General features: G+C 42.1%; 1 protein-coding gene across 3 annotated transcripts in view; it reads right to left on the reverse strand.

Moving 5' to 3' along the window:
• MXD1 (MAX dimerization protein 1) overlaps positions 1-24224 on the reverse strand; it is a 30492-nt gene that overhangs the window by 5551 nt on the left and 717 nt on the right. For 2 of the 3 annotated variants that reach the window (XM_008062384.2, XM_008062383.2), the window contains exons 2-4: positions 23781-23880; positions 17995-18024; positions 2090-2204 (exon numbers count right to left, since the gene is read on the reverse strand). In XM_008062384.2, coding sequence (XP_008060575.1) covers positions 2090-2204; positions 17995-18024; positions 23781-23880 — 245 coding nt within the window. The remainder of the gene's footprint in view (positions 1-2089; positions 2205-17994; positions 18025-23780; positions 23881-24224) is intronic. The other variant, XM_008062385.2, reaches the window with a different exon arrangement.

Below are 24224 nucleotides of genomic sequence, written 5' to 3' on the forward strand. Positions count from 1 at the left end.
GCTACCGGCCACTGCAGCCTCGACCTGCTGGGCTACGGCGATCCTTCCGCCTCAGCCTTCCAAGTAGCTGGAACTACAGGTGCGTGCTACCATGCCCGGCTAATTTTTTGATTTATTGTAGAGATGAGGTCTCGCCAAGTTGCCCAGGCGGGTCTCGAACCCCGCAGGCTCAGGCAATCCACTCACCTCAGCCTCCCAAAGCACGGGATTACAGGCTGAGCCATCGAGCCCAGCTGGGAGATTTCTAAATTGGCAATGACCCTGCGTCTTCCCTTCTGGTGGTGAAATCCACCCCATTTCCTCAGAAGCCATTTGCTGTGTCATTTGCCAAACTTCTCTTCGAGACAGGAAGTTAACTTGCCAGTGACTCCTGGTTTCCTCTAACTTCTTCAGCATCACCCACACTGCGGGTACGTGTCCTGTGGTGGGCATTCTGGGAGTGAGCTCAACACACTGGCATGCTGGGAGCCCCCAATTCTGGTATCAAAGAAAATGCAGGCCGCAGCCCTAACTGGTCTCCCTTGTCTGCAGAGATGCCCTGAACGCCTAATTGCTCTGAACTAGAAAACCATACATGATGGGAGCTGAAGAAACACGCTTACATTTAAAATGATGTTGACTCAAGTGATGTCCCGATTACATAAGTGCTTTTTTGTGTCATGCCAAATCTCAATTAACTTCTGTTTGTTAGCAGAAAATAACAGGCCCTTTTGAAGTCCTGATTCCAATTTGTCCAACAGAGCTTAGAAAACACATTTCCATAGATTACTACAAATCTGCCCCCTAGCTTCTCACATATTCTTCAGATAATTAAGAAGATTGTTTAATTATAGCTGTTCTGCTTTAAATAGAGGTTCTCTTTCTCCCAGAATCGTCATGGATGCCGGCTACTAACCATAATTAATGTGATATTGTCCAACCAAGATATGACCATAAAAACATGCTAAAAAGTGGTTCTGGGGCCCCCTCCCCTGCCTTGGGGAGGTGACTCTCCTCTTTCTCTCTAATTTACTTTCTAAATAAGCTTTATTTTCTAATCTAAAAAAAAAGGTGGTTCAGGCTGTGGCTCTCGGGAGTTTGAACACAACTCACCTTTCTTGTGTAGGGAGACTTTGCTGTTCAAGCAGCATACAGAGGGTTGACTATGTGCTCCACACTCTGTGAGGTGCTGGGATGCGAGGTGAGCACAAGGACCCAGTCCCCTCCCTCATGAAGTCTGCAGCCTGACAAGGGAGTCAACCCAGCAGTCACAGAAACCACTGTTAAAGGTCAACTGTGACAAGCACAAAGAGAGAGACCCAATGCCAGGACCACCTGTCGTCACAGGAAGGAGGTGACCAAGTCTGGAAGGTCAGTGAATGTTTCTCTGAGCTAGCGAAATTGGTGCTGAGAGCTAGCTGAAGGATGAGTAGAAGTTCACTGGGGGAAGAAGAGAGGGGACAGCATGACAAGCAGAGAGAACAGCACAGACAAAGGCCCTGTGGTCGGACAGCATGACAAGTACAAGGGACTGAAAGACGGGCTAGAGAGAAGGGGACGCATGCAACAAGACACTGCGGCAGAGGCATCTGAGGGCCGGGCGAAGAAGAGCCCCGGCCTGGTGATGGAGTTGGTCCTGAGCCCCAGAAGAATTTTAAACAGGGTCCTGTGGATTTGAGCTTTGGAAGGATTGTTCTTGGGAAGCACAGAAAGCAGGCTGTGGGGGAGGCAGAGGAATGTAGGGAGACTTTGAGGATTTTCTTGCAGTAGATGATGGGGGGGTGAGGATGGAAGTAGACCAGGCCATGAAATGTTTAGGTGTTGGAGAAGGCTGTATGGTTAAGGAGCAGGAGCTCAAGGACCCCTGTTTCCCGCTTGTACACGTGAATGGAGAGCTGAAGGAACCACTTATCTGGGGTGGACAGGGGAGAAATGCACAGCTGGGTTCTGGACATGCTGCGTCTGAGGTGCCTGAGGCTCATCCAAGAGCCAGGCTGGGCGAGTTCAGAGGAGAAGCCTGTCCTGGACAGACGCATTTTCTGTCCCTCATAACAACAGACAAGCCCTTACTGGACAGGTGAAGATAAAGGAGTGTCCCAAGGATACTCACCTTTATGTGCAATTTGGCTTTTGTTAACAAACTCAGCGTAGTGTGTCGACTTGATTCGGGCCCAAGCGGCACCAGCCCCTTCAACTTCTCCAGGCACAAGCGAAGATGAGCCCGTCTACAAACACAAGAGCACCATGCGTTTGAGAATTTCACAGTGGGCCACCAGGCATCCCAGGAAGGGTGAGTTTTAAACAAGTGTGAAGTTACTCAGGCCCAGTGATGACAATGGCCTCCTGCCAAATAAACATCTTGCAAAACTAGACAACTCTGGTGAAAACCAATGAGAAGTAAAATCAGGGTTTCCTTTTCTTTTTTTTTTTGAGTTGGAGTCCCACTCTGTCGCCCAGACTGGAGTGCAGTGGCTGCTCCCAGCCACCATAGCCTTGAGCTGCTGGGCTCCGGCGATCCTTCCGCCTCAGCCTTCCAAGTAGCCAGAACTACAGGCGCGGGCTGCCACGCCCGGCTAATTTTTTTGATTTGTTGTAGAGATGAGGTCTCACCAAGTTGCCCAGGCGGGTCTGGAACCCGTGGGCTCAGGCAATCCCCTCACCTCAGCCTCCCAAGGCGTGGGATAACAGGCTGAGCCACCGAGCCTGGCTAGGGTTTTCTAAGTTGTCTATTTACAATACCAGTGTTGGGGTGGGGAATACTACCTGCCATTATTAGGCACATTTATCAAGTTATCTCCAGGTTTCTGGGTTACAATGTAGTCCACAAAATATCCAAATCAGAAAATAATGATGTGCCAGGGTGAGAAACCTTTTTTTTTTTTTTTTGAGTTGGAGTTTCATTCTGTTGCCCAGGCTGGAGTACAGCTGCACACTCATGGCCACCCCAGCCTCGACCTGCTGGGCCCCGGCGATCCTTCCACCTCAGCCTTCCAAGTAGCTGGAACTACAGGCGTGTGCTACCACGCCCGGCTAATTTTTTATTTATTGTAGAGACGAGGTCTCGTGAAGTTGCCAGGGCAGATCTCAAGCCTGCGGGCTGAAGCAATCCACTTGCCTCGGCCTCCCAAAGTGCTGGGATTACAGGCTGAGTTACCAAGCCGGGCCGAGAAACCTTTTAACCTGTAATTCCTTTTGTAAAAGGCCCCATGCAAAACCACTAAACCACTGTATCACTGCTGTATAAAGTACTTACACATGTGAATGGCATACAGATTTTGAATTTATGATGAGTTTATTGAGGGATTAAATGCATTTTCAAATTACTATATTTTTGACTTATGATGGGTCTATCGGGACATAACACTTACATAAGTTAAGGGGCATCCTCTGTGTGTAGTTATTCACTGAAGCTCTATTTGCGTGACAGCAAAGATCGAAACAACCCAAATGACCACCAGTAGAAAACTGGTTAAATAAATTTTGGTAACGCACCATACCAGAGTATTATGTGGGTATCCGAAAGAATGAGAATGTGCTCTATGCACTGTTAGGAAAGATCTCTCAGATATGTTAAGAAAAGCAAGATATCAAACTGTGAGTATAACATACTATTTTTGCGTAAAGATGGGCAGGAAACAAGAACTTATATTCATGTTTTCTTGTACGTACACAAACTCTGGAATGACACATAAGAAACTGATGACAGTGGCTGGGCAGGGAGCAGTCAGAAAGATAAGGAAGGAAGTGAGGGGAATTCTTACTGAATAATCTTTTACACGTTTTGGTCTTGGAGTGTGGCAGACTAGTGCCTAGGAACAGAGAGGGGGTGGAGAAGGGCTGGATGAGCAGACAGTCACAGTACTCACTGAAGGAAGAGCACAAGAATCCCCCCAATTTAACAAATGTACGCTTCATTGAAACTTGGTGTGGGCTTTATACTAGAACCTAGACGATTCATTGAACGTAAAAAAAAAAAAAAAGGATCTGGAATTTTGAGTTAAGCCCTCCACCTGCTCAGAGATCTCCCAAGCCATCCCAGCACACAGAGATTCCTCCCTTTTCTAAGCACTACTTGTTTTCATTCTTTGGGAAATCCACCATACTGCCTGAATTGTCTGGTATTTGCAAACTCCTTAGAAGGCTGGGGCTGCAGCTTAATCACCGCCATGTTGCCCCAGTGCCTCAAACACACACATGCTTAATAAGTGTTTGCTGAGTAGATTATGTCATCTACTCAGCTCTAGACTTTAAGCTTCTAGAGGACAGAGTCCATCTCTAGTCCATCTCTGCACCTTCAGCAGCGCTCAGAGTCTTGGGGTCTTAGATAAATGCACATTGCTCACACACAACTACCTGGAGCAGAGCTCCCTGGAGCCCAGGAGGCTAGCCTCCAGCAGAACTGGGAAACAATGGCCCTATAGGTTTGCCCTTTTTTCCTCTTAAGAATTTTTCTTTAATAGCCAAAGTTGGAATGCAGACCAAAAAAAGAAAAGAGAAAGCTGCAGGACAGGTGCTTATGCATGACACTGACCTAGGAAGTCAATTCACTTTCCACTGAGACTTCAGGATGTTCTCCAAGGCAGATCTAATAAGTATAGCATGAGACATCCTTCTGAGTATGCCGCCTCAACTCTCCAAGGGCCCTCTAAGGCTTGGCAAGCTCAAGGAGGAGAGCATCCATTTCTGAGCTAGGAAACTGCAATAGTACCAGTGCTTTACTATTTCATGACTTCCACTTGCTCTGAAAACCTGTCCATGTGGAAGAGCCACAAGCAAAAATTTACATTAGAGGTTTGTTCCTTCCACTAGTGCATGGAGGTGGGGGGTGGGGAAGAAAAGAAAAGCAGAACCGGTGTATAAAATGTACTTGTTCATCTTGGATAACATTCTTCAAAAAGAGCCATGAGACTGGGTGCAGTGGCTCAGCCTGTAACCCCAGCGCTTTGGGAGGCTGAGGTGAGAGGATTGCCTGAGCCTGGAAGTTCGAGACCAACCTGGACAATTTGGTGAGACCTCGTCTCTACAATAAATCACAAAAACTAGCTTGGCGTGCTGGCATGTGTCTGTAGTTCCAGTTACTTGGAAGGCTGAGGCGGAAGGATCGTCTGAGCCCAGCAGGCTGAGGCTGGGGTGGCCATGAACGTGCCACTGCCCTCCAGCCTGGGTGACAAGGGTGAGACTCCAACTCAAAAGAAAAAAAAAGAGCAATGAAAATAGATAATGTTATTAGAAACACTATGAGAAAGTATAATTAGTCACTTACAAGGTTATCCAATTTATTTATTTCTTCCTATGAAGTCTATAGACTAATTTTCAAATTAGAAAAAAAGTTCAAAAATTAAAATTATGTTTAGACATTACATTTTTCAGCCTGCTTGTCGTTTGCAAAGACTGCATGATCAGAATGTGTCATGTGAGGCCTTTTATGTTGAGGGCTTCAACACAGACATGAGTATGTATATTTTTTAGGAAGTTTGTCTACTGATAAAAATACAATAAAGTCATCTTTCGAAGCATTGTCATTTCTAGTTATAAGGAATCTAGCCCAGAAAGTGCAGTTTTCACTAGCCAAATGTGGGCTTCCAAAGAATACTCCTGGATGTGAAACTAGAAATAAGCCATTTGACTAATTTAAGCTGAGGGTAATACTTATTCATTCAGCGTTTTCTGGCCTAGTTCTATGAAAATAGGACCAGAATTCTTTCTGGATTTTTGCAGCCATCCAAGCCAACTCTGTCTTTGGCAGTGTGTGCCTAGCCTTCCCGGTGCTGTACTGCTCCAGCCTGATGGTTGCCCAGTCCGCATGCCACCACCTGCAGACACATCCCCACACTGGTGCCCGGGGCCAACCACAGGGAAAGTGATAGAGTATATTAAGCAGACACAGATTCATCATGTGGCGTGAACCCAATCCAAACTCTGAACCAGATAAAAAAGCAAACAGACCCCCTGCACCTGCAACAGCTCCCACCAAGAATCCTCAACCCTCAACCCTGACACAAACACACACACACACTTTCTCTCTCTCTCTCTCTCTCTCTCTGTCTCCTGGAATCTAGGATCCTTTGGCCAGGCCTGAGCACCATGTAGCTCCCAGATCCAAAACAAGCAGAAAAATCACCTGCTGCAGCTCTCCCTTCTCTGTCCTGACTGTTCTCCTGCCTGAGTGTCCCCGTGTGCACAAGGTCTAACTCCTCTTTGGGAACTAGCAGGGGTTTTGCCACATGTCCTCTGCAGGAAGCCACCTGACACCTCAACGTGACCCCTCCGCTTGGTTCTCCTCTCATCACGTCTTCTTTAGACAGTCCTCCTCCTGTTGCCAAGAGCTACCTCGCAGCTCCCTGCCCCCAGTACCTCGTCCCTTAGCGCTGATTCAAACTGCTTTGCACCTGGGTCACGAACTTTGACAAACCACCTGCTGACTCTTCAGAAAGATCACTTTCATTATTCCAAAGGGGCTGATATACCTTTGTTCTACAGTTGCATAAAAAAGCCAATCTTTGATCTGAACTATCATCAGTAATGCTCAGAATCATGTGAGGCCTAGAACTAGTAATAACTAACTTAGATACAAACTAGATTCTCTTCAGTAAGTTTTAAATGTTCCAAATTTTATTTGCTTTAATTTTTAAAAAATATTCTGAATCTCTTAGTCACTATGCAACCAAATACTCGCGTCGTGATTAAGAGCAAATGTTTGGAATCCTGGCTTTGCCACTTGCTCCCTGTGTGACCTTGAGCAATTCACTCAGCTGCACGTAGCATCCGCTCCCTCATCAGTAGAGCAGGACGACACTACCTACCTGAGAGGGCTGTGGGGATATAAACTGAGATAAGGGATGCAAGTCCCCGGCTCAGAGTCTGACAGGGAGTACTCCGTATATGGTAGCACTATTCTCTCAATCCTAGCTTCCTCTGGAGAAGGATAATTACTGTGAGCAAACACAGACCGTACAGTACAGTCACATCCCTTTTCCAATCACAGGGAACTCAAAAGTGTCTCACTAGGTAGACATAGACTATCTGGTACAATCCTCTTCTCTGAACTCTTCCTTAATGAAAACACACATTTTTGTCATTAAAATAATTCATGGAAAATCAAATCCCTTTTCTATAAACACAGATATTGCTTATGCTATAGGTGCTATTTTTTTTTAACATTTACAAAATTAGCAAGGATTTTATACAGCGAATGAGTACAAAAGAAAACATTCCTTCATGGCCAATCACATCACGTAGAGGCAGGGGGAGGAAGGAGTCCAGGGCATCAAGTAGGCATCTTCCTCACCCCCCCCTTGCTCCAGCAAGCATTCCAAAGTGGCTGGGCAACCCTCCCACATTGCCACTGCAATGGCCAAGGGAAAATAAAACCAGAGGCAACTATGTATTGACCTGGGAGATCTAAGAACAACCAGAGAACTTAAAACATCTCATGTACAATAGCCAGAAGAAAGTACAGCATGTTAGGAGCCAACTTAAAACAGGCTGGGAAGGGTATATGGGAAGAAAACGCTAAAACTTAGCTCAAAGACACAAGAAAATCTGAGTCAATGGAAAAAGTGGCACATTCCTGGATACGAACCCTTCAAGTAAAGAAAGTCGATGTTCCCCCCAAGTGTGTTTACAAACTTAACACAATTCCAAGAAAAAAAAAATTTCCAACAGTGTTCTTTGCAATGCTGGGACGAAACTGCATCTAGAAAAATAAATGTGTGAGACATTGCCAAAATTTTTGAAAAAGAAGAATAAATAGGAGGAATGTACTATACTAGATATTAAATTATATTATAAAGCTTCAATAACTAAAAACAGTGTAGTACTGATATAGGAATAGACAGATAAATCAAGTGAACAGAATAAGAATCCCCAGAAACAGACCTAAGAATAGATAGAAATTTAGTTCATAAAGGAGATAACACTGTAAATCCTTGGGAAAAGAATGAATTATTCAGAAAATGGCAAGAGAGTGAGGAAGTTAACATTAAAATAAATTCCAATCAGATTAAAGATTTAAGTATAAAATATATTCAGATACCACATAGTTTTGTTGTTAGTTTTCCTTAACTCTTGCCAGTCATGAATTATGGAAAACTAAATACTCTAGTGAGGGAAGTTCTTAATGAAGAAGGCTCCCAGAGCTTTGGCACTGAGAGGGGCCCCTGCTAACCAGCGTGCCCTCAGACAATTCTGAATGCAGCTTTTCTTATTCCTGCTGCCAGACTCACGCTTCCTTGATTCTATCCATGTCTCTCTCCCAGGCTGGGAGATTTGTAAACTGGGGAATAGATCCAACAAAAAGAGAAAGACTACACTTCTGAATTTAACATGCTACCCTACTCCTAAAGTTCCTCCTGACTTAGACATAGTCAAGACTGGGAGTGGTATCAAATGAATGTGTGTGTGTGTGTGTGTGTGTGTGTGTGTGTGTGTGTGTGTGTGTGTGTGTGTGTGTGTGTGTGTTTGAGGGAAGCACTGTTATCAGTTATTTCTTTTCTTTACTGAAGGTATAACTGAAATTACTCTCTCAGAATTTCACAGCAAAGTGTATGACACAAAAAAGAATGAAAAGGTCAGGGTTGAGCATACAGGAAGGCAGCCAGTCAAGACTGTAGATAAGTAATTAAGTTCACAGGTGGAAATCTTGAAACATACACTTGGTTCTTTCATTTATTCCACTAACATTTCTCAAAGGAGGTCTTATGTGCTGCTGCTGCTTTGCCAGGTCCTGGGATATAATGTTGAATAAGACCTAGTCCCTGCTTTTGAGTTACTTAAAATTTAGTCAGGGTGATCAAACGTGTAAATGAATTATTGCAGAATGAGTTATAAGAGCTACCTTCAAACCATGATAAGTATCAGCTCCCACTTGAAGTTCTAGAATGGGCTCCCCTTTGACCTCTGCCAAACACAGTCTATCTTTTTTTTTTTTTTTTGAGTTGGAGTCTCACTCTGTCACCTAGACTGGAGTGCAGTAGTCGCTCCCGGTCACTGCAGCCTCAACCTGCTGGGTTCCGGCGATCCTTCCGCCTCAGCCTTCCAAGTAGCTGGGACTAGAGGTGCGTACTACCATGCCTGGTTAATTTTTGACTTATTGTAGAGATGAGTCTCACTGCCCAGGCGGGTCTCGAACCCACGGGCTCAGGCCATCCACTCACCTCAGCCTCCCAAAGTGCTGGGATTACAGGCTGAGCCACCGAGCCCGGCTCTAACATATTCTTTCTTTTACTGCCCCCCATACAACTAGACTGACTTGACTTCTCCACAAAGTTTTGCAAGTCTATCACAACCTTCTGTTTCTTTCCAAATAGATCACATTCATTTATTCATTCATTCATGCACTGAAGACCTATGTTCCTAGCCTTTCTGTTTCTTTCATTATCAAATAATTAAAGAGAACGAGTCTCTATTTCTTGCTAACCCACTGGAACCTAGAAATAATAATACAGATTGCATCTGTAGACACTGACATATGAGTAGAATCTGGTATCTTTGACAATTCATGTCTCTTCTCCTTTGTAAAGCCCTATTGAAAGAACTTGATATACTTGGCTGTAGTGAGTACTAGTTTTTCATTAAAATTGAACCTAAGATGATGATGATGATGATGATGATGATGATGATGATGATTTGAGTTGGAGTCTCACTCTGTAACCCAGGCTGGAGGGCAGTGGCACACTCCCGGCCACTGTAGCCTCCACCTGCTGGGCTCCAGCGAACCTTCCGCCTCACCTTCCAAGTAGCCGGAACCACAGGCGCGCGCTACCACGCCCGGCTGATTTTTTGATTTATTGTAGAAATGAGGTCTCGCCAAGTTGCCCAGGCGGGTCTCAAACTCACGGGCTCAGGCAATCCACTCACCTCAGCCTCCCAAAGGCGCGGGATTACAGGCTGAGCCACCGAGCCCAGCTGGATCTAAGATTATTAGCCAAAGGAAAAAGAGTAGCTTATTTAACACTGAGGTTTTACCATCTCACCTCCTATCTTGCTGTGGATACTGGCTTAGACAATTAAATAGCATCATAAATCTTATAAGGTAATTGGAGGCTAAATAAAAATAATTTTAGATAGGAATGGCATAATAAGTAGAGAGGGTATTTAGTATAGAGTAAGAACAAACAAATTTTATTATGGGATCAAAAATTACTCCCTAAAAGTGATTAAGGGGCACAACAGATTTTGGGTTGAGAATAAAGCCTTATGGATTAAACAAAAAATACAGGTGAAAACTACAAGTTGTGCTTTGAGGGGAGAAAAAAGTACTTTTAATTCCTCCTTTTTAAAAAAAAACAAAAAACAAAAACGAGCCCTTTATAAACAATTGCCAAATGCATCATTATTACCAACTTAATTGGAACTCTGGAAAGTTTTGAAGATTTCTTACAGTTGTGCTGATAAATTCTTGTAGAAATATAAAAAGAGTAATATACTCAGGGAATAATGCATAAATAGCAATTCACAGTTGGCTGTATTTTGAAGATACAAGATCACTTATTTATTAAAATATGAAATAAAAAGTATGCTCATTAACATTTCCTTTTCAGAGCCTAGTTTTTATTTTGAGTTGGAGTCTCACTCTGTAGCCCAGACTGGAGTACAGTGGCCACTCCCAGCCACCACAGCCTCGACCTGCTGGGCTATGGCGATCCTTCCGCCTCAGCCTTCCGAGTAGCTGGAACTACAGGCGCACGCTACCACACCCGGCTGATTTTTTGATTTATTGTAGAGATGAGGTCTTGTTGCCCAGGCGGGTCTCGAACCCGCGGGCTCAGGCAATCCACTCACCTCAGCCTCCCAAAGGTGTGGGATTACAGGCTGAGCCACCGAGCCTGGTTAGAGCCTAATTTTTAAATACAAAATATATTTTTTATAGTACTTGCTGGCTCTATCCCACTGTTTGACTTTTAATGCCTAGGACAGAAAGTCCAGGACTCCCTCAGTGCTCCAGGTAGGAGATTGGAATTTGGTTAAATAACCAGCATATGTCTCTTCTCCAAGTCCTTCCAAGGGCAGGTGTCATTTACCTAAGAGGTACAGTATAGGAAAGATAGATTCTACTGGTACAATTCTACTGGTGCTTCTACACACCATCAACATAGATTGGATTTGTACACAGATCCCTATATCCCTCCTTCATAATAACCCTTACCCCATGTAGCAACAAACGTAGATTGGTTACAACATCCTAGAGTGAAATCTTAATGTGGTCAAGGGAGTTCAGAAGCAGTAAGAGTGATGTAATGTGTACCACAACTCAGGCCCAATGTAAAAGCTGGGCCCCAATCCTTTGGATATAAGGAGGTTTGCCATTTGAAAAGTCAAACTCAAAAGAAATAACTATAGGGACCTGCAATCAATTAGAATATTCTGCCAGAAGAGACCTGACTGAAATAGTTTCTCATGCCAGACCAGATGTCACTGAAATTCTGTTGGACCAAATAGAAATAATAGCTTAGACTGGGCTGCTGAGTCTTTTCCACAGAGCACACACAAAAATCTTTTGTCACTGGCTCAGAAGACTCTGGCAGAGGTAATCTCTCTAGACCAGCTGCCTAATTCCAGCAAGGCCTGCATGTGTACCATTCCAGAAAAATGGATGTCTCCTATTAAAGGAGGTGCCAGAGCCTTCTTTTGAAAGAGTCCATTCCACCACCTGACTCCTGACCTACTGGCCGCAGCTTACATGCATTCACTCAGACTCCATTTGCCACAGGGCTCATTGAAAGGCATTTAAAGTAGAAGAGTCCCCAGCTAAGAGAAAGAAGCAGCAGAATTACCATCAATAAAGGGCACACAACGACAAAACATTAAAATATTTCCTATATTCTAGCAACAATCAATTAACTACAATGGGAAACCAATAGCAATCTAAAAATATATAAACCCAGGAATATTTTTTATAAGAAATGTATATGACTGATATGGAAACATTTCAAAAACTTTACTTAGAGAAAGAAAAGAGATCTGAATAAACTTTTTTTTTTTTTTTGAGAAAGCAGGACTTATTGAGAGGACAGAAAAGCTCCCACAGTTGGGGGGGGGACCCAAAGGGATTGCCCTGAGATTTGAATAAATTAAGACACACACCAAATCCTGGATGAAAACATCTAATATATAGATATAAACTTTTAAAGGTTAATTTATACTAGAATTATGCAATTTTGTTTTAATTTTTTGTTAATTCTGTTTTTAAGTAGGAGTCTCACTCTGTCACCCAGGCTAGAGTGCAGAGGCATGCTCATGGCCATTGAAGCCTCCACCTGCTGAGCTCAGATGATCCTTCCACCTCAGCCTTCCAAGTAGCTGGAACCACAGACATGTGCCATCACGCCTGGCTAGTTTTCTGATTTATTGTAGAGATGAGGTCTTGTCAAGTTGCCCAGGCTGGTCTTGAACCCCTGGACACAAGCAATCTTTGTGCCTCTGTCTCCCAGAGTGCTGAGATTACAGGTGTGAGCCACCACACCTAGCACAATTTCAATTTTAAAAATCCCCAAAGAATTCGGGGAATTGGCAGATTGACTATAAAATTAGTCAGGAAAAATAAACTGGCAAAAATAGCTAAGAGCATGGAAAGAAGAAGAAGAATGAAAGAGTAGAGATTTGCTTTACCAGGTCCTGAAATGCATGATAAAACCTCAGTGATCAAAACACTGTATGTTGGCAAAGGAAGAATAGATGGATCAATGGACTAGAAGAACAAGTCTAGGAACAGATTTAGCCATAAACAAGAATTAGGTATATACCACAGAGAGCAACTCGAATCAGTGACAGAAGACGGATTCCATAAAGGTAAATGATAAACTGGACAACTATGTGATTAGAAAAGAGACAATATTTTTCATATGTATCCTTTATATTATGGAATATTTTTAAAATAAAGAAAAAGATAAATTCCACAGTAGAAAATTAGGCAAAGGCTATTTAGCAGGCAATTCACATACACACACACACAATCAAAGACATGAAAATTGTTCAACTATGCTAGTAATATAAAAAATATAAATTAAAACAAGTTGCCTATGTGGTTTTCTAGTTTTATTTATTTTTTGAGTTGGAGTCTCACTTGGTCGCCCAGACTGGAGTGCAGTGGCCGCTTCCGGCCACCACAGCCTCGCCTGCTGGACTCCAGTGATCCTTCCGCCTCAGCCTTCCGAGTAGCCGGAATTACAGGCATGTGCTACCACACCCGGCTGATTTTTTAAAATTTATTCTATTGTAGAGATGAGGTCTCGCTGCCCAGGCAGGTCTCGAACCCGCGGGCTCAGGCAATCCACTCACCTCAGCCTCCCATAGGCGCGGGATTACAGGCTGAGCCACCGAGCCCGGCTGTTTTCTAGTTTTAAATTATCTATCTCATAAAGGTCTTCAGTTATAATACCAACTTGTGAGGTTACAAACAAAATACTGCCTATAACCTGCCTGGTGGACAATCTAGAAATCAACATCGTAAACCATAAAAATATGCATACCATTAATTCCACAGCTATAAATTTATTCTAAGAAAACAATTATGATGTTGGACAGAGATTTATCTACAAGGTAATTTAAGGAAGCATTGTTTAGATTAACAAAACACTGGCAAGAATCTAAAGCAAGTAATTGGCTATATGAGTTATGACATCCATATGACATAATACTGGGCATTCACTAGAAGTAATGCTAGAAAAGGAAATTTAATGACATTGGAAAATGTTCTTAATATAACTTGAATAGAATTAAGCTTCAGCCGGGCTCGGTGGCTCAGCCTGTAATCCCGCGCCTTTGGGAGGCTGAGGTGAGTGGATTGCCTGAGCCCGCAGGTTCGAGACCTGCCTGGGCAGCGAGACCTCATCTCTACAATAAATCAAAAAATCAGCCGGTAGCGTGTGCCTGTAATTCCGGCTACTCGGAATTTTTTTCCATTGTTTTTAGTACCTTTTGCCTTTTCTATTCAATCACTTTCTTTTTAACTGCTTGAGGAAAATGAATGACTGATTTGGTACATATTGGATTCTTAGTGTCTCCAATAGGAGTAAATAAAATCTAGGCCTTATTAGAGGAACCATGTTTGTCATTTGAAAGTTACTTACAGGCTGGGCTCAGTGGCTCAGCCTGTAATCCCAGCACTTTGGGAGGCCAAGGTGAGTGGATTGCCTGAGCCCGCGGGTTCAAGACCCGCCTGGGCAACTTGGCGAAACCTCATCTCTACAAATAAATCAAAAATTAGCCGGGCATGGTAGTGTGCGCCTGTAGTTCCAGCTCCTTGGAAGGCTGAGGTGGAAGGATCGCCGGAGCCCAGCAGGTCGAGGCTGCGGTGGCCGGGAGCGGCCACTGCACTACAGTCTGGGCGACAGAGTGAGACTCCAACTCAAAAAAAAAAAAAAAAAAGAATCAAGCTTCAGATGATTGACCATATGATCCCATGTTGGTTAAAAAAAAGTATACAAAAAAATCTAGATAGATATGTACAAATGTTAGCAACTGCTACCTATGAGAGGACTATTACAGGTGATTTTTACATTTTTTGTGCTTTTCTGATTTTTCTAATTTTTCTACACTAATCTATATTTTAAAAATTATTTTCTAAAACAATTGGAAAGATATATTTCAAAATTCCATTGGTTTTCTCTGACTGCAAAAATGGTGGATGATTTAATTTTTTAGCATTATTTTCTACACTTCTCAAAATTTTGTATAAGATTAGTTTAAAAAAGAAGAAAAGAGACCAGGTATGGTGGCTTATGCCTGTAATCCCAGCGCTTTGGGAGGCTGAGGCGGGAGGATTGCTTCAGCCCAGGATTTCAGACCAGCGTCTCAGGAGACAGAGGCAGAATGACTGCCTGAGCCAAGGAGATGGGGGCTGTAGTAAGCCATGAGTGCGCCACTGCACTCCAGCTTGGGTGACAGAATAAGACCCCAACTCAAAAAAAAAAAAAAGAAAAGAAAACCAGTCACAAAAACTCCAAGGCTGTTACCCTGGAGAAATATACAGAAAACTAGGTAAAACGCAAAGAGACAGGCATATGCCAGTGGACACAGTGATATTAAACTGAGCTCCTCCACAGCAGGGCTTAGTCTACTGGGCTCTGCACTCCCAGCATCTACCAGACAGCATCTTAGGTGCTCAAGACCTGTTATGCTGGTGGAAAGTACTATCACTCCCATTCTAGATGTCTTTTCTTTCATTTTCCCCACCAATGTCAAGACACTGAAAAGTGTTTGTTGAGTATCAGAGTCCTGACAACAAAGAGTAACATCAAATATTCAGAATATCTAAACTGCCATAAAAAATTTTTAGAATCTCTAAACTGCCGTAAAAAGGTTTCTATTTAAGAAAACTAACCCAAATGTAATAACTCTGTAATATCAAAGAAAATAAGTTCCTATCATTAGGAATTCTTTTCCTCATTTGCCTTTTTTTTGTTTGAGAGCCATGGCAATCTTTTTATACTTGATCTTAGCCAACAGGCTAAGAAGTGATGAGAACCATAGCAATCTTATTATGTGATGTCTAAAGGTAAAAAATTACTAAAGTGTGTTAGCATTTACCAAAGTCGTTTTCTTTTACAGGATTCAGCTACTAAATGCAGGGAGACTACAAGAACGGCTGTCCAGCTGGCCTCAAAACCCTCTACACTAACAAAGGAAGTGAGCCCGAAAGCTTTAACCTCTCCTGGACTACGGCAACCAATGTTTGGTCAAGTTGCATTAAGCCGAGTCTTTTCCTTCTGTTCTGTTCACAAGCTCTAGACTAGAAAAACAATTATCAAGACCTTAAAGACCAAACTCCAAAACTGAAAGGAAGGAAAATAAGATAATTAGATTCCTAACCCTTCAACAAGCAAAAGCTGACTGGTCATAGGGCAGCAGGCTGACTTTTAAGCAACTTGCCTAGTGGTCACTTCAAATCCAGTTTTCTAGAATTTTTGCCTCCACAGACTCCTGTACAAACCTCAATCTTAGCACTTAATGTATTAACTGAAATTGTTTCTGTGTCTTTCCCAGACAAACTGCACATTTCTCTGGTATGGAGAATTTGCTGATTTAATACCCCAGCATGAACTCATTTAATACTCAGTACCAAGTACAAGTTCTTGGGTCACTGTAGACAGAAAATAAACATCCCTGAGCTGCTAAAATAAATCACACAATTGATGTTCTGTAGCATTCTTGCAGAGGTGAAAGGCACAAAGCTGTAATAAGCCTAAGAGCCTTTACCTAAAGGAATGAAATGTTTAAAAATAATAAAAATAAATAGTTAAGTAAAAAATTAGAGGGGAGACGGAGAAATAGAAGACTTTCCGGCAGAAATGGTCCCAGTTTATCCAGTTCACTTGAAAGGCAGGAGAAAGGGAGTGACTTTAAAGATGAGAAAGAGAAGCCACAACTGACTACCCCTCCACCTTAGGAAGAGATACTTTTGAGTTTCTAGTTCATGATATGTAAATCCCTAAAGCATAAACAAAGCTCTGACTTCAACATGGTCAGTCACAATCACAGAGCAATTCCTAGGGAATAAGAAAGGATGAGGAGAAGCACGTGTGCAGCGAAGCGCATGCACGCACAGGCTCTCTCCTCTCTCCCTCCTGGTCTCTTGCACACAAGCACATGCACAGACGAAATTCCATAGTGGAGTCAAGCTAAAGATCCACCCTCTTCTAAGATTCCACCTGCCTGGTAAGGGTCTGGTCATAAATATCATTCATATCTTGATTTTCAGAGTCAGGCTTTTCAAAGAGAGTTTGTAGGAAATAACCACATGTATTCACAGAGCCATCATTATACATCATTTTCTTGTTCATGCAGGGCACCGCGGAAGCACTCAATTTGGATGGGTAGCCTGCATTTCAAATAGATGGGAGCTCAGAGACCAGAATGAGGCGTGTTCAATGGTTCTCGACCCTGACTGCACATGAGAATCACCTGGGGAGTTTTGAAAACGACTAGTACAGACTCAACTCAAACCAGTTAAGTCAGAATTGCTAAGGGTAAGGTCTGAGCATTGATGGTTGTTTTTTTTTTAAGCTTCACAAAATATTTTCATTAATTTTTTTTTCAGCAAGGTAAAAGCAAGTTGTTTTTTTTTAAGTCTTTACTAGAGATACAAGAACATTTGTTTTAAAATACTCCATGGAGAGAAGTGGCTTTAATTACAGAAGTCTGACAAAATGTTGATAATTACTGAAGCTAACTGATGAACACATGGAGGTGATTATATTATTCACTGTACTTTTGTATATTTGAAATTTTCTATAATAAAAAGTTATTTTATAGAAATGGAAGAAATAAACGTTTGTTCTCTTTCCCCACCAAAATTATTCAGGTCTATGTATGTAATGTGTTTAATATAAAAATATTTCTAAAAATATATTAAAATAAAAGCTTTGCAAGTGATTCTAGTGTACAACTAGAGTTGAGGACCACGGGGCTAATTGCCTCACTAAAGTGGGGGCATTTTGATTTAGGAAATAAAGGTTCAAATAAGCAGCAAAGGGCAATCCAAGTGTGAGAGATTCAGCTCAGGTTTACGGCAAGATGGAGCCTGGTGGGGGTGCAGGTCCCCTCTAGTTGGTCACCATCTCCAATTTCTGTCACGCAAACATTTGCCTGAATTTTGAGAATCCTCATTCACAAGCAAACTGCAAATACACACACACGCATTATGTTTGTGTGTATGTATCAGTATATATATGATTTAAGACAGCTCTGCCCATTATATTCAGTAGCATGTAATTTTTTAAAAACACTATTTGTGGAAGCCTTGCCCATGATCTAAAATGCTTTGATCTGTGGAAAAGTTACACAAAGGCTTTCCTAAGGAGCAGGCTGGGCAGTAGTTGGGGTGTGGTCTTTGTAACTGGCAAGGTCTTCATCTACCTAAGTGACTTATGGGCGATGCTGTTTAGATGGCCCTGAATGATGTCTTAAACCAGGTGCTGCTAGCAGGATGACTCAAAAAAAGCAATCAAGTCTCAACCTAATGAACAGAGAATGCAACGGACTCTCCGCATTCCACCTCCAAAATCCCCAACTCACCTATTCTTCTCCATTTCATTGTGAGTTGATCTGAAAGAGGGAACAATAAGAAAAGAATAAGATTATTTTTGTCTTAAAGGACTACATCAACACCCACACAATTATTTTAACTTATTTCTCTACAAAGTTGGTAGGAGAGAAGATAGAGAAAGGGAGAAAAATTTACCAGACTCTACTGAAGAAATTAGTCCATATGGGGAGTTAGATAAATGTAAATATCTAAAACAGAGTTCAAGGAAAGGCGACAAACCAAGAGGTATGCATTCCCTAGTGGACAAATAATCCACTTTAAGAAAGGACATAAAAGGGGTCTATTTATACAAAGAGAAAAACAGCTGCATGGTGTAGTGTGAATTTGGGTTATATAATCCCACAAAGCTTCCCTTAGGCTAAGTAAGGGTAGAACAGTGGAGGTGGCAACCCTCACTACTCCCCAGCAGTTTTTTCTAGGGGTAGCATACACTGACATTTTATGCTAAATTGGTTGGCTATATCATTTTCAATGGTAAAAATAATCCCCCTCCCCAGTCTTTTGACTCCCTGAAGTAATTATCTTATCATGTACAACCTCCTGAAATTGCTACCAAATGATTTTAGGAAGGGGTTTCCAAAACTCAGTTCAACATAAAGGCGATGGGCTGGTCAAAGCAGAAGTCAGGGTGAATTCTGAAGTCTAGCTTTGCCACTAACTGGTACTGTGGATGAAATATAATTCTTTATCATCCTGTCGTAGGCTAACTCCTCTGTAAAATGGGAATAAAAATAATTGCCAATTATCTACCAAACAAGTGTGGATCGATGAGGAAGCAACTGTAAAAGTGATTAGAGAGCCTTGGATGGAAGGTGTGGTGGACATGAAATCTCATTATTAGTGTGCTTATGGTCAACCTTGAAGACAAGGTCTCCCTAAAACTTTATGAACAAGTTTCCACAAAGTCACAAGAAGTCAGTCAATGTGGCCCCTTTAGTGTTCTCCTCATACAATGCCTTCTTAACCAGTTATAAGTAAACCTGAAGAATCTCCCAGAATTACAAAGGAGCTAAATCCTGGCTTTGCTTGTGAATGTCTCTAGAATGTAACTGGCTCAGAGGTTTATTCCGGCTCAGGTCATGAATTCTCTGGGGCCATAATCAGCACCTTATTGGGCCTAGGAGATGAACCATGGAGGAACCCCACTTCAAGAATGTTCAGCCACTCATTTACATCAGGAGAAATCACCACACCAGAGACTAGGGACAAGGGCAGCGAGTGTGTGTGCTGGAGAGGTGGGGAGAGGAAGAGGAAGTTGCCATCAATGAGAAATTCCCAATCCAGCATTAAAACTTCTCCTCCCAAGGCCCTTGGGAGATCGATTTTTATTCACTGGAAAAATGAAAAAATGATGACAGTATTTTAAGTTGTAGAATCTTTGTTTTCTAGGTAAATGATTTGTGGACCTCAAAACTGATTAACTTAAAAGCTTTAAACTGTTGAGCACAGTGGCACGTGCCTATGATCCCAGCTACTTGGGAGACTGAGGCAAGACGATCCCTTGAGCACAGGAGTTCAAGACCAGCCTGGAGAACACAGTGAGATCCCACCTCAATTAAAAAAAAAAAAAAAAGCTTTAAATGGACTCACTTGGTTATCCCTCAGCATTCTTCAGTCACATTTTTCTGAAGTTTTACTGCCTTCAATGGCCAGCAGGATACTATAGTTAACAAGAATCTGGCCTGTATTGCAAATCTTTGGCTCTAAAGCACATGGCATTTTCGATTTAACCAGGAATAATAAGTTCAAAGTCTGACAGAGTTTTTTTTTTTTTTGAGTTGGAATCTCACTTGGTCGCCCAGACTGGAGTACAGTGGCCGCTCCCAGCCACCACAGCCTCGCCTGCTGGGCTCCAGCGATCCTTCCGCCTCAGCCTTCCGAGTAGCCGGAATTACAGGCATGCGCTACCACGCCCGGCTGATTCTTTGATTTTATTGTAGAGATGAGGTCTCGCTGCCCAGGCGGGTCTCGAACCCGCGGGCTCAGGCAATCCACTCACCTCAGCCTCCCAAAGGTGCAGGATTACAGGCTGAGCCGCCCAGCTGGATCAAAGCATATGATAACAGCTGGTCAAGATTCCCCTGTTTAAATGTAAACTAGGACCATACCCAGTAGGTGGAGGAGAGGAAAATGAACAGGTTGAAAATATAATATAAAGGGTACTCTTATTTTTAAAATTTCTGGATTTTTTTGGAAGAGACATAGACAGACTGATAGGAATTCTGAATGCCCAAGATAAACTTTTTAACTAACTTCATAGGAAGGACAACATCTCCAAGCTTTGAATGGAATTTTAAAGACTACAGATTTTATTTGATTATTTATAAGTGTTGAACACATGGTGCCTTTTAAAGGGGGCTTATACCTAATGGCTAGGGCATTGCTGAAGTGCATGTGATTTACTGAAACTGAGTTAGTTACTAATAAAATGTAAGTCTTTTAAAAATGGTCAGTTCAGAGATTGCCTGCCACCTCTGTTGATGGGTAAACATGTTTAATTAAATCATTATAAGAACACATAGGGCCTGGGCTCGGTGGCTCAGCCTGTAATCCCAGCACTTTGGGAGGCCGAGGTGAGTGGATTGTCTGAGCCCGCGGGTTCGAGACCCGCCAGGGCAACTTGGCGAGACCTCATCTCTACAATAATCCAAAAATTAGCCAGGTGTGGTAGCGCGTGCCTGTAGTTCCAGATTGGAAGACTGAGGCAGAAGGATCGCCGGAGCCTAGCAGGTAGAGGCTGCGGTGGCCAGGAGGTCACTGCACTCCAGTCTGGGTGACAGAGTAAGACTCCAACTCAAAAAAAGAACACACAGGTACTTTGTGTCAAAATTATTTTCCATATGATTATATGAAAGATTTGATAACTGAAAAAGGTCAAATTTCACCATTTAAAAATATACCCTAATAAAAAGAGAACGATGTCAAATTACAGTGTATCTGAGAAATGGGAAAAGCCCTTGGGTTCAAAAAGATTTCCCACCTCAGATCAGCTATTTAGCCACTGTCTCCTAAGAGAACTGGGTGGCAAGTCCTGAACTTCCTCTTTCACATGAGTGCCAAACAAAGCCTGTCTTACCAACTTATCAAAGCACACTTTTAAAAGTTCTAGACTTCAATTCTAAATAATTAGTAATCGATTTAAAAAATCAGTAGGAAAGAAAAAGCATCCCATCTTTCTATACTCCATGGTTCTATGGGTAATTTCAAAACAACTGGTATTCACAAATTCAGTTGTTTTTGTTACTGTTTTAAGCCAGCAACTAGAGAAACCTGAGTAAGATCTGCATTTTCATTCCCCAGCAAGTTTGATATACAGCTAAATCTTATTTTTTATTGTCCAAGGAACAGTACTCCCCCAGACTCTACAAGCAGAGAGTGCAGCATTTCAACCTGTATGAATAAGAATACGCTGTTATTCAAGGGTTATGTAAACCGGCAGTAATCTCTCCCTAGTCCTCACCTCAGTCAAAATTCTGACCATACATGGCCGTGGATATAAAGCTGATTCCAACCAAGGGGTCAAGCTGCTTTTTCTGTTGAGACTGCTTACTCTTCAGGAAAGGGGGCATTCCAAACAGGCTATGAAGTGTGTGATGGCACTTAAATAAAACTACCTGCTCTTGTTCATATTGTCTGGTTGAAGCCATCTCTATGTTTAACACTGGTCTCTCAGAAATCCTTACACCAATGTATGTATTACACAAATTCATTATTAGTCAAGTATATGAACAACTATGACAGACCCATTTCAAACCATGGAAAACAAACCAAATCCATTAGCAGAAATAATAGCACTTTCCCCAAAATCAGGATTTGCAGCTATTTTTCAGAAATATTGCTGGTTATTAAAGAGAAGATAAGAGAAAGAATCAATTTCTTAGCTTGAAATTCCCAACTTTTCTTATTTTTCTTTCCTAATCACCTTTTGGGACCAAGCCACTTCTCTTCAACATCTTATTTTCCTCTCCCAACTGCTAAACATCCCCCATAATCTTCTTGTGAAACTTGGGGAAAAATGAAGTGTTAAGGTATTAAGCTTTCATCAGTAACATGGACAACTCCTCTCAAATCATTAGTGGACAACAAAAAGCAAAAATGGAATACACTTTTCCTGAAAAATAAGCTGATAGGCCTCAAAGTTCTTCCAAACAAAATTTTAAAAATTAAGGCCATAACAAAATGCAACATAGCTTAATGGTTCTTATACCACTGCAGAATACAAGTCAGTAATAACATACTTCTTAAAGGCCCTTAGTACCCGTACACAAAACTACTGGCTACCACCTTTCTGTGATGCTAAGATGGAAGGACAAGGAAAATTCCCCAGGTAATTGCCAGGTTCATCCTTCATGTGCCTTCTTTTTCAAGAGCGTGGCACATGTGTGCTGCTCACATCTTGTGGTTCCACCAACAATACGAAGGACAATGGGGGTGAACCAAGTACAGAAGAGGCAGCAAGAACAAGTGAGTTTTAAGTGGGAACTCCCCGGCTTTTAGTGGTCTGTATTAAGCCACAGAGGCAACCCAAATAGTTACTTGCAGGGAGTTATTCATGAGAGTGAGAGAGGGATAAGAATTTTAATCCAGTGACAAAAATGTCAGTGATCTGAATTTACTGGCATGAAAGGTATAACTGAATGGATCAAATAAAACAAATTTCCTAGTCATCTAATATTTAAGGACAAAGAGGGGGGAAAAGAGCAGTAACATCAATGGAATATTTGTATGAACCAGGAACTATGCATAGGACTTTAATATGTGATTCTACTGACCAGTGAGATTTACAGCTTTTAAGAACCACAGTATAAGACAATCTTTAAGGATAACATGAAAAGTTTGTAGCAGCCAGGCTCGGTGGCTCAGCCTGTAATCCCAGCCCTTTGGGAGGCTGAGGTGAGTGGATTGCCTGAGCCCACGGGTTCGAGACCCGCCTGGGCAACTTGGTGAGACCTCATCTGTACAATAAATCAAAAAATTAGCCGGCCGTGGTAGCACGCGACTGTAGTTCCAGCTACTTGGAAAGCTGAGGTGGAAGGATCATGGGAGCCCAGCAGGTCGAGGCTGCGGTGGCCGGGAGTGGCCACTGCACTCCAGTCTGGGCGACAGAGTGAGACTCCAACTCGGAAAAAAAGAGAGGAAAAAAAAAAAAAGAAAGAAAAGTTTGTAGCATATTAACATTTTAGTATTATATGTTCCTATATCACCAAAGAAGTAGGTCTTAACCTTAACCATTCTTCTTTGCCATTAGAAATAGATGTGACAAATTAGATTATCAGATGAACCACTGTATTTAATTTATATTTCAAATATGAAATCTTATCACTTATGCCAAGTGAGATAATTTGATATGTTTATAAAATCATCACTGTGAAAAGTAATAGAAATAATGTCCAGCATTTTTAATGATAGAAAATTTGTTCTGAATCTGCAATCTCTGAAGGCAAAATATCATCACTGTTGCTAATCTCACTTAAAGCTTTCACAAATTTTGTTCCCAGAAGGGAAGAAAAGCAAATTAAATTTTTTTAAAGGTTCATAAAGAAATATAAAACATTTCTATTTTTCTTTTCAGTCCCCTCAATCCAAACAGAAGGGCTGCTTCTTTCAATGGCTTAAGACCATGTATGCATTACTGAATCATGATCAACACCTAATGTATTTACAAGGTTAGAATCACAACAGGCAACTTACATTCTTCAGTGTGTGTCACGTAAAACACAATCTAAAAGAGAAAGAGAAATATTTACCAAATTACCTGCTACTGCTGTTATTCTTCTTGGATTTGTTCCTCCGTTTTAAGGCATCTCTGTCCTTGTTATTGTATGGTAACATGGAGGCATAACCATGTTCAGCTTCTAGAAAACCGGAGGATCTAGTTAATGAATGAGCCCAGAATATTCAATACTCTCTCCCCTCCACAGTGTTTCCTTTTTCCTTTATGTATTTATCTTTAAAAGAATATTGTGAAAATAAATAAATGGGGGTAAGGTGGAATTCTGAGAACAACGTTGTTGTTTTTTTAAAATTAGGTGAATGCCCTCAGTTGGGAGCAGGTGTAAGGAGGATTCCAGCTGCTCATTGTTGAGAAAGACACAGCAGTGGCTAAGCCCACGGAGTCTGGGTTTCCCAGCGGCAACGTCCAGCAGGTTGGTGTGGGCTAAGTGGGACCAACCGCGGGCGCGGGCGCGGGCGCGGGCGG

Source organism: Carlito syrichta, unplaced genomic scaffold (assembly GCF_000164805.1).
Source record: "Carlito syrichta isolate Samal-C Ts95f unplaced genomic scaffold, Tarsius_syrichta-2.0.1 Scaffold305689, whole genome shotgun sequence".
NCBI classification, from domain to species: Eukaryota; Metazoa; Chordata; class Mammalia; order Primates; family Tarsiidae; genus Carlito; species Carlito syrichta.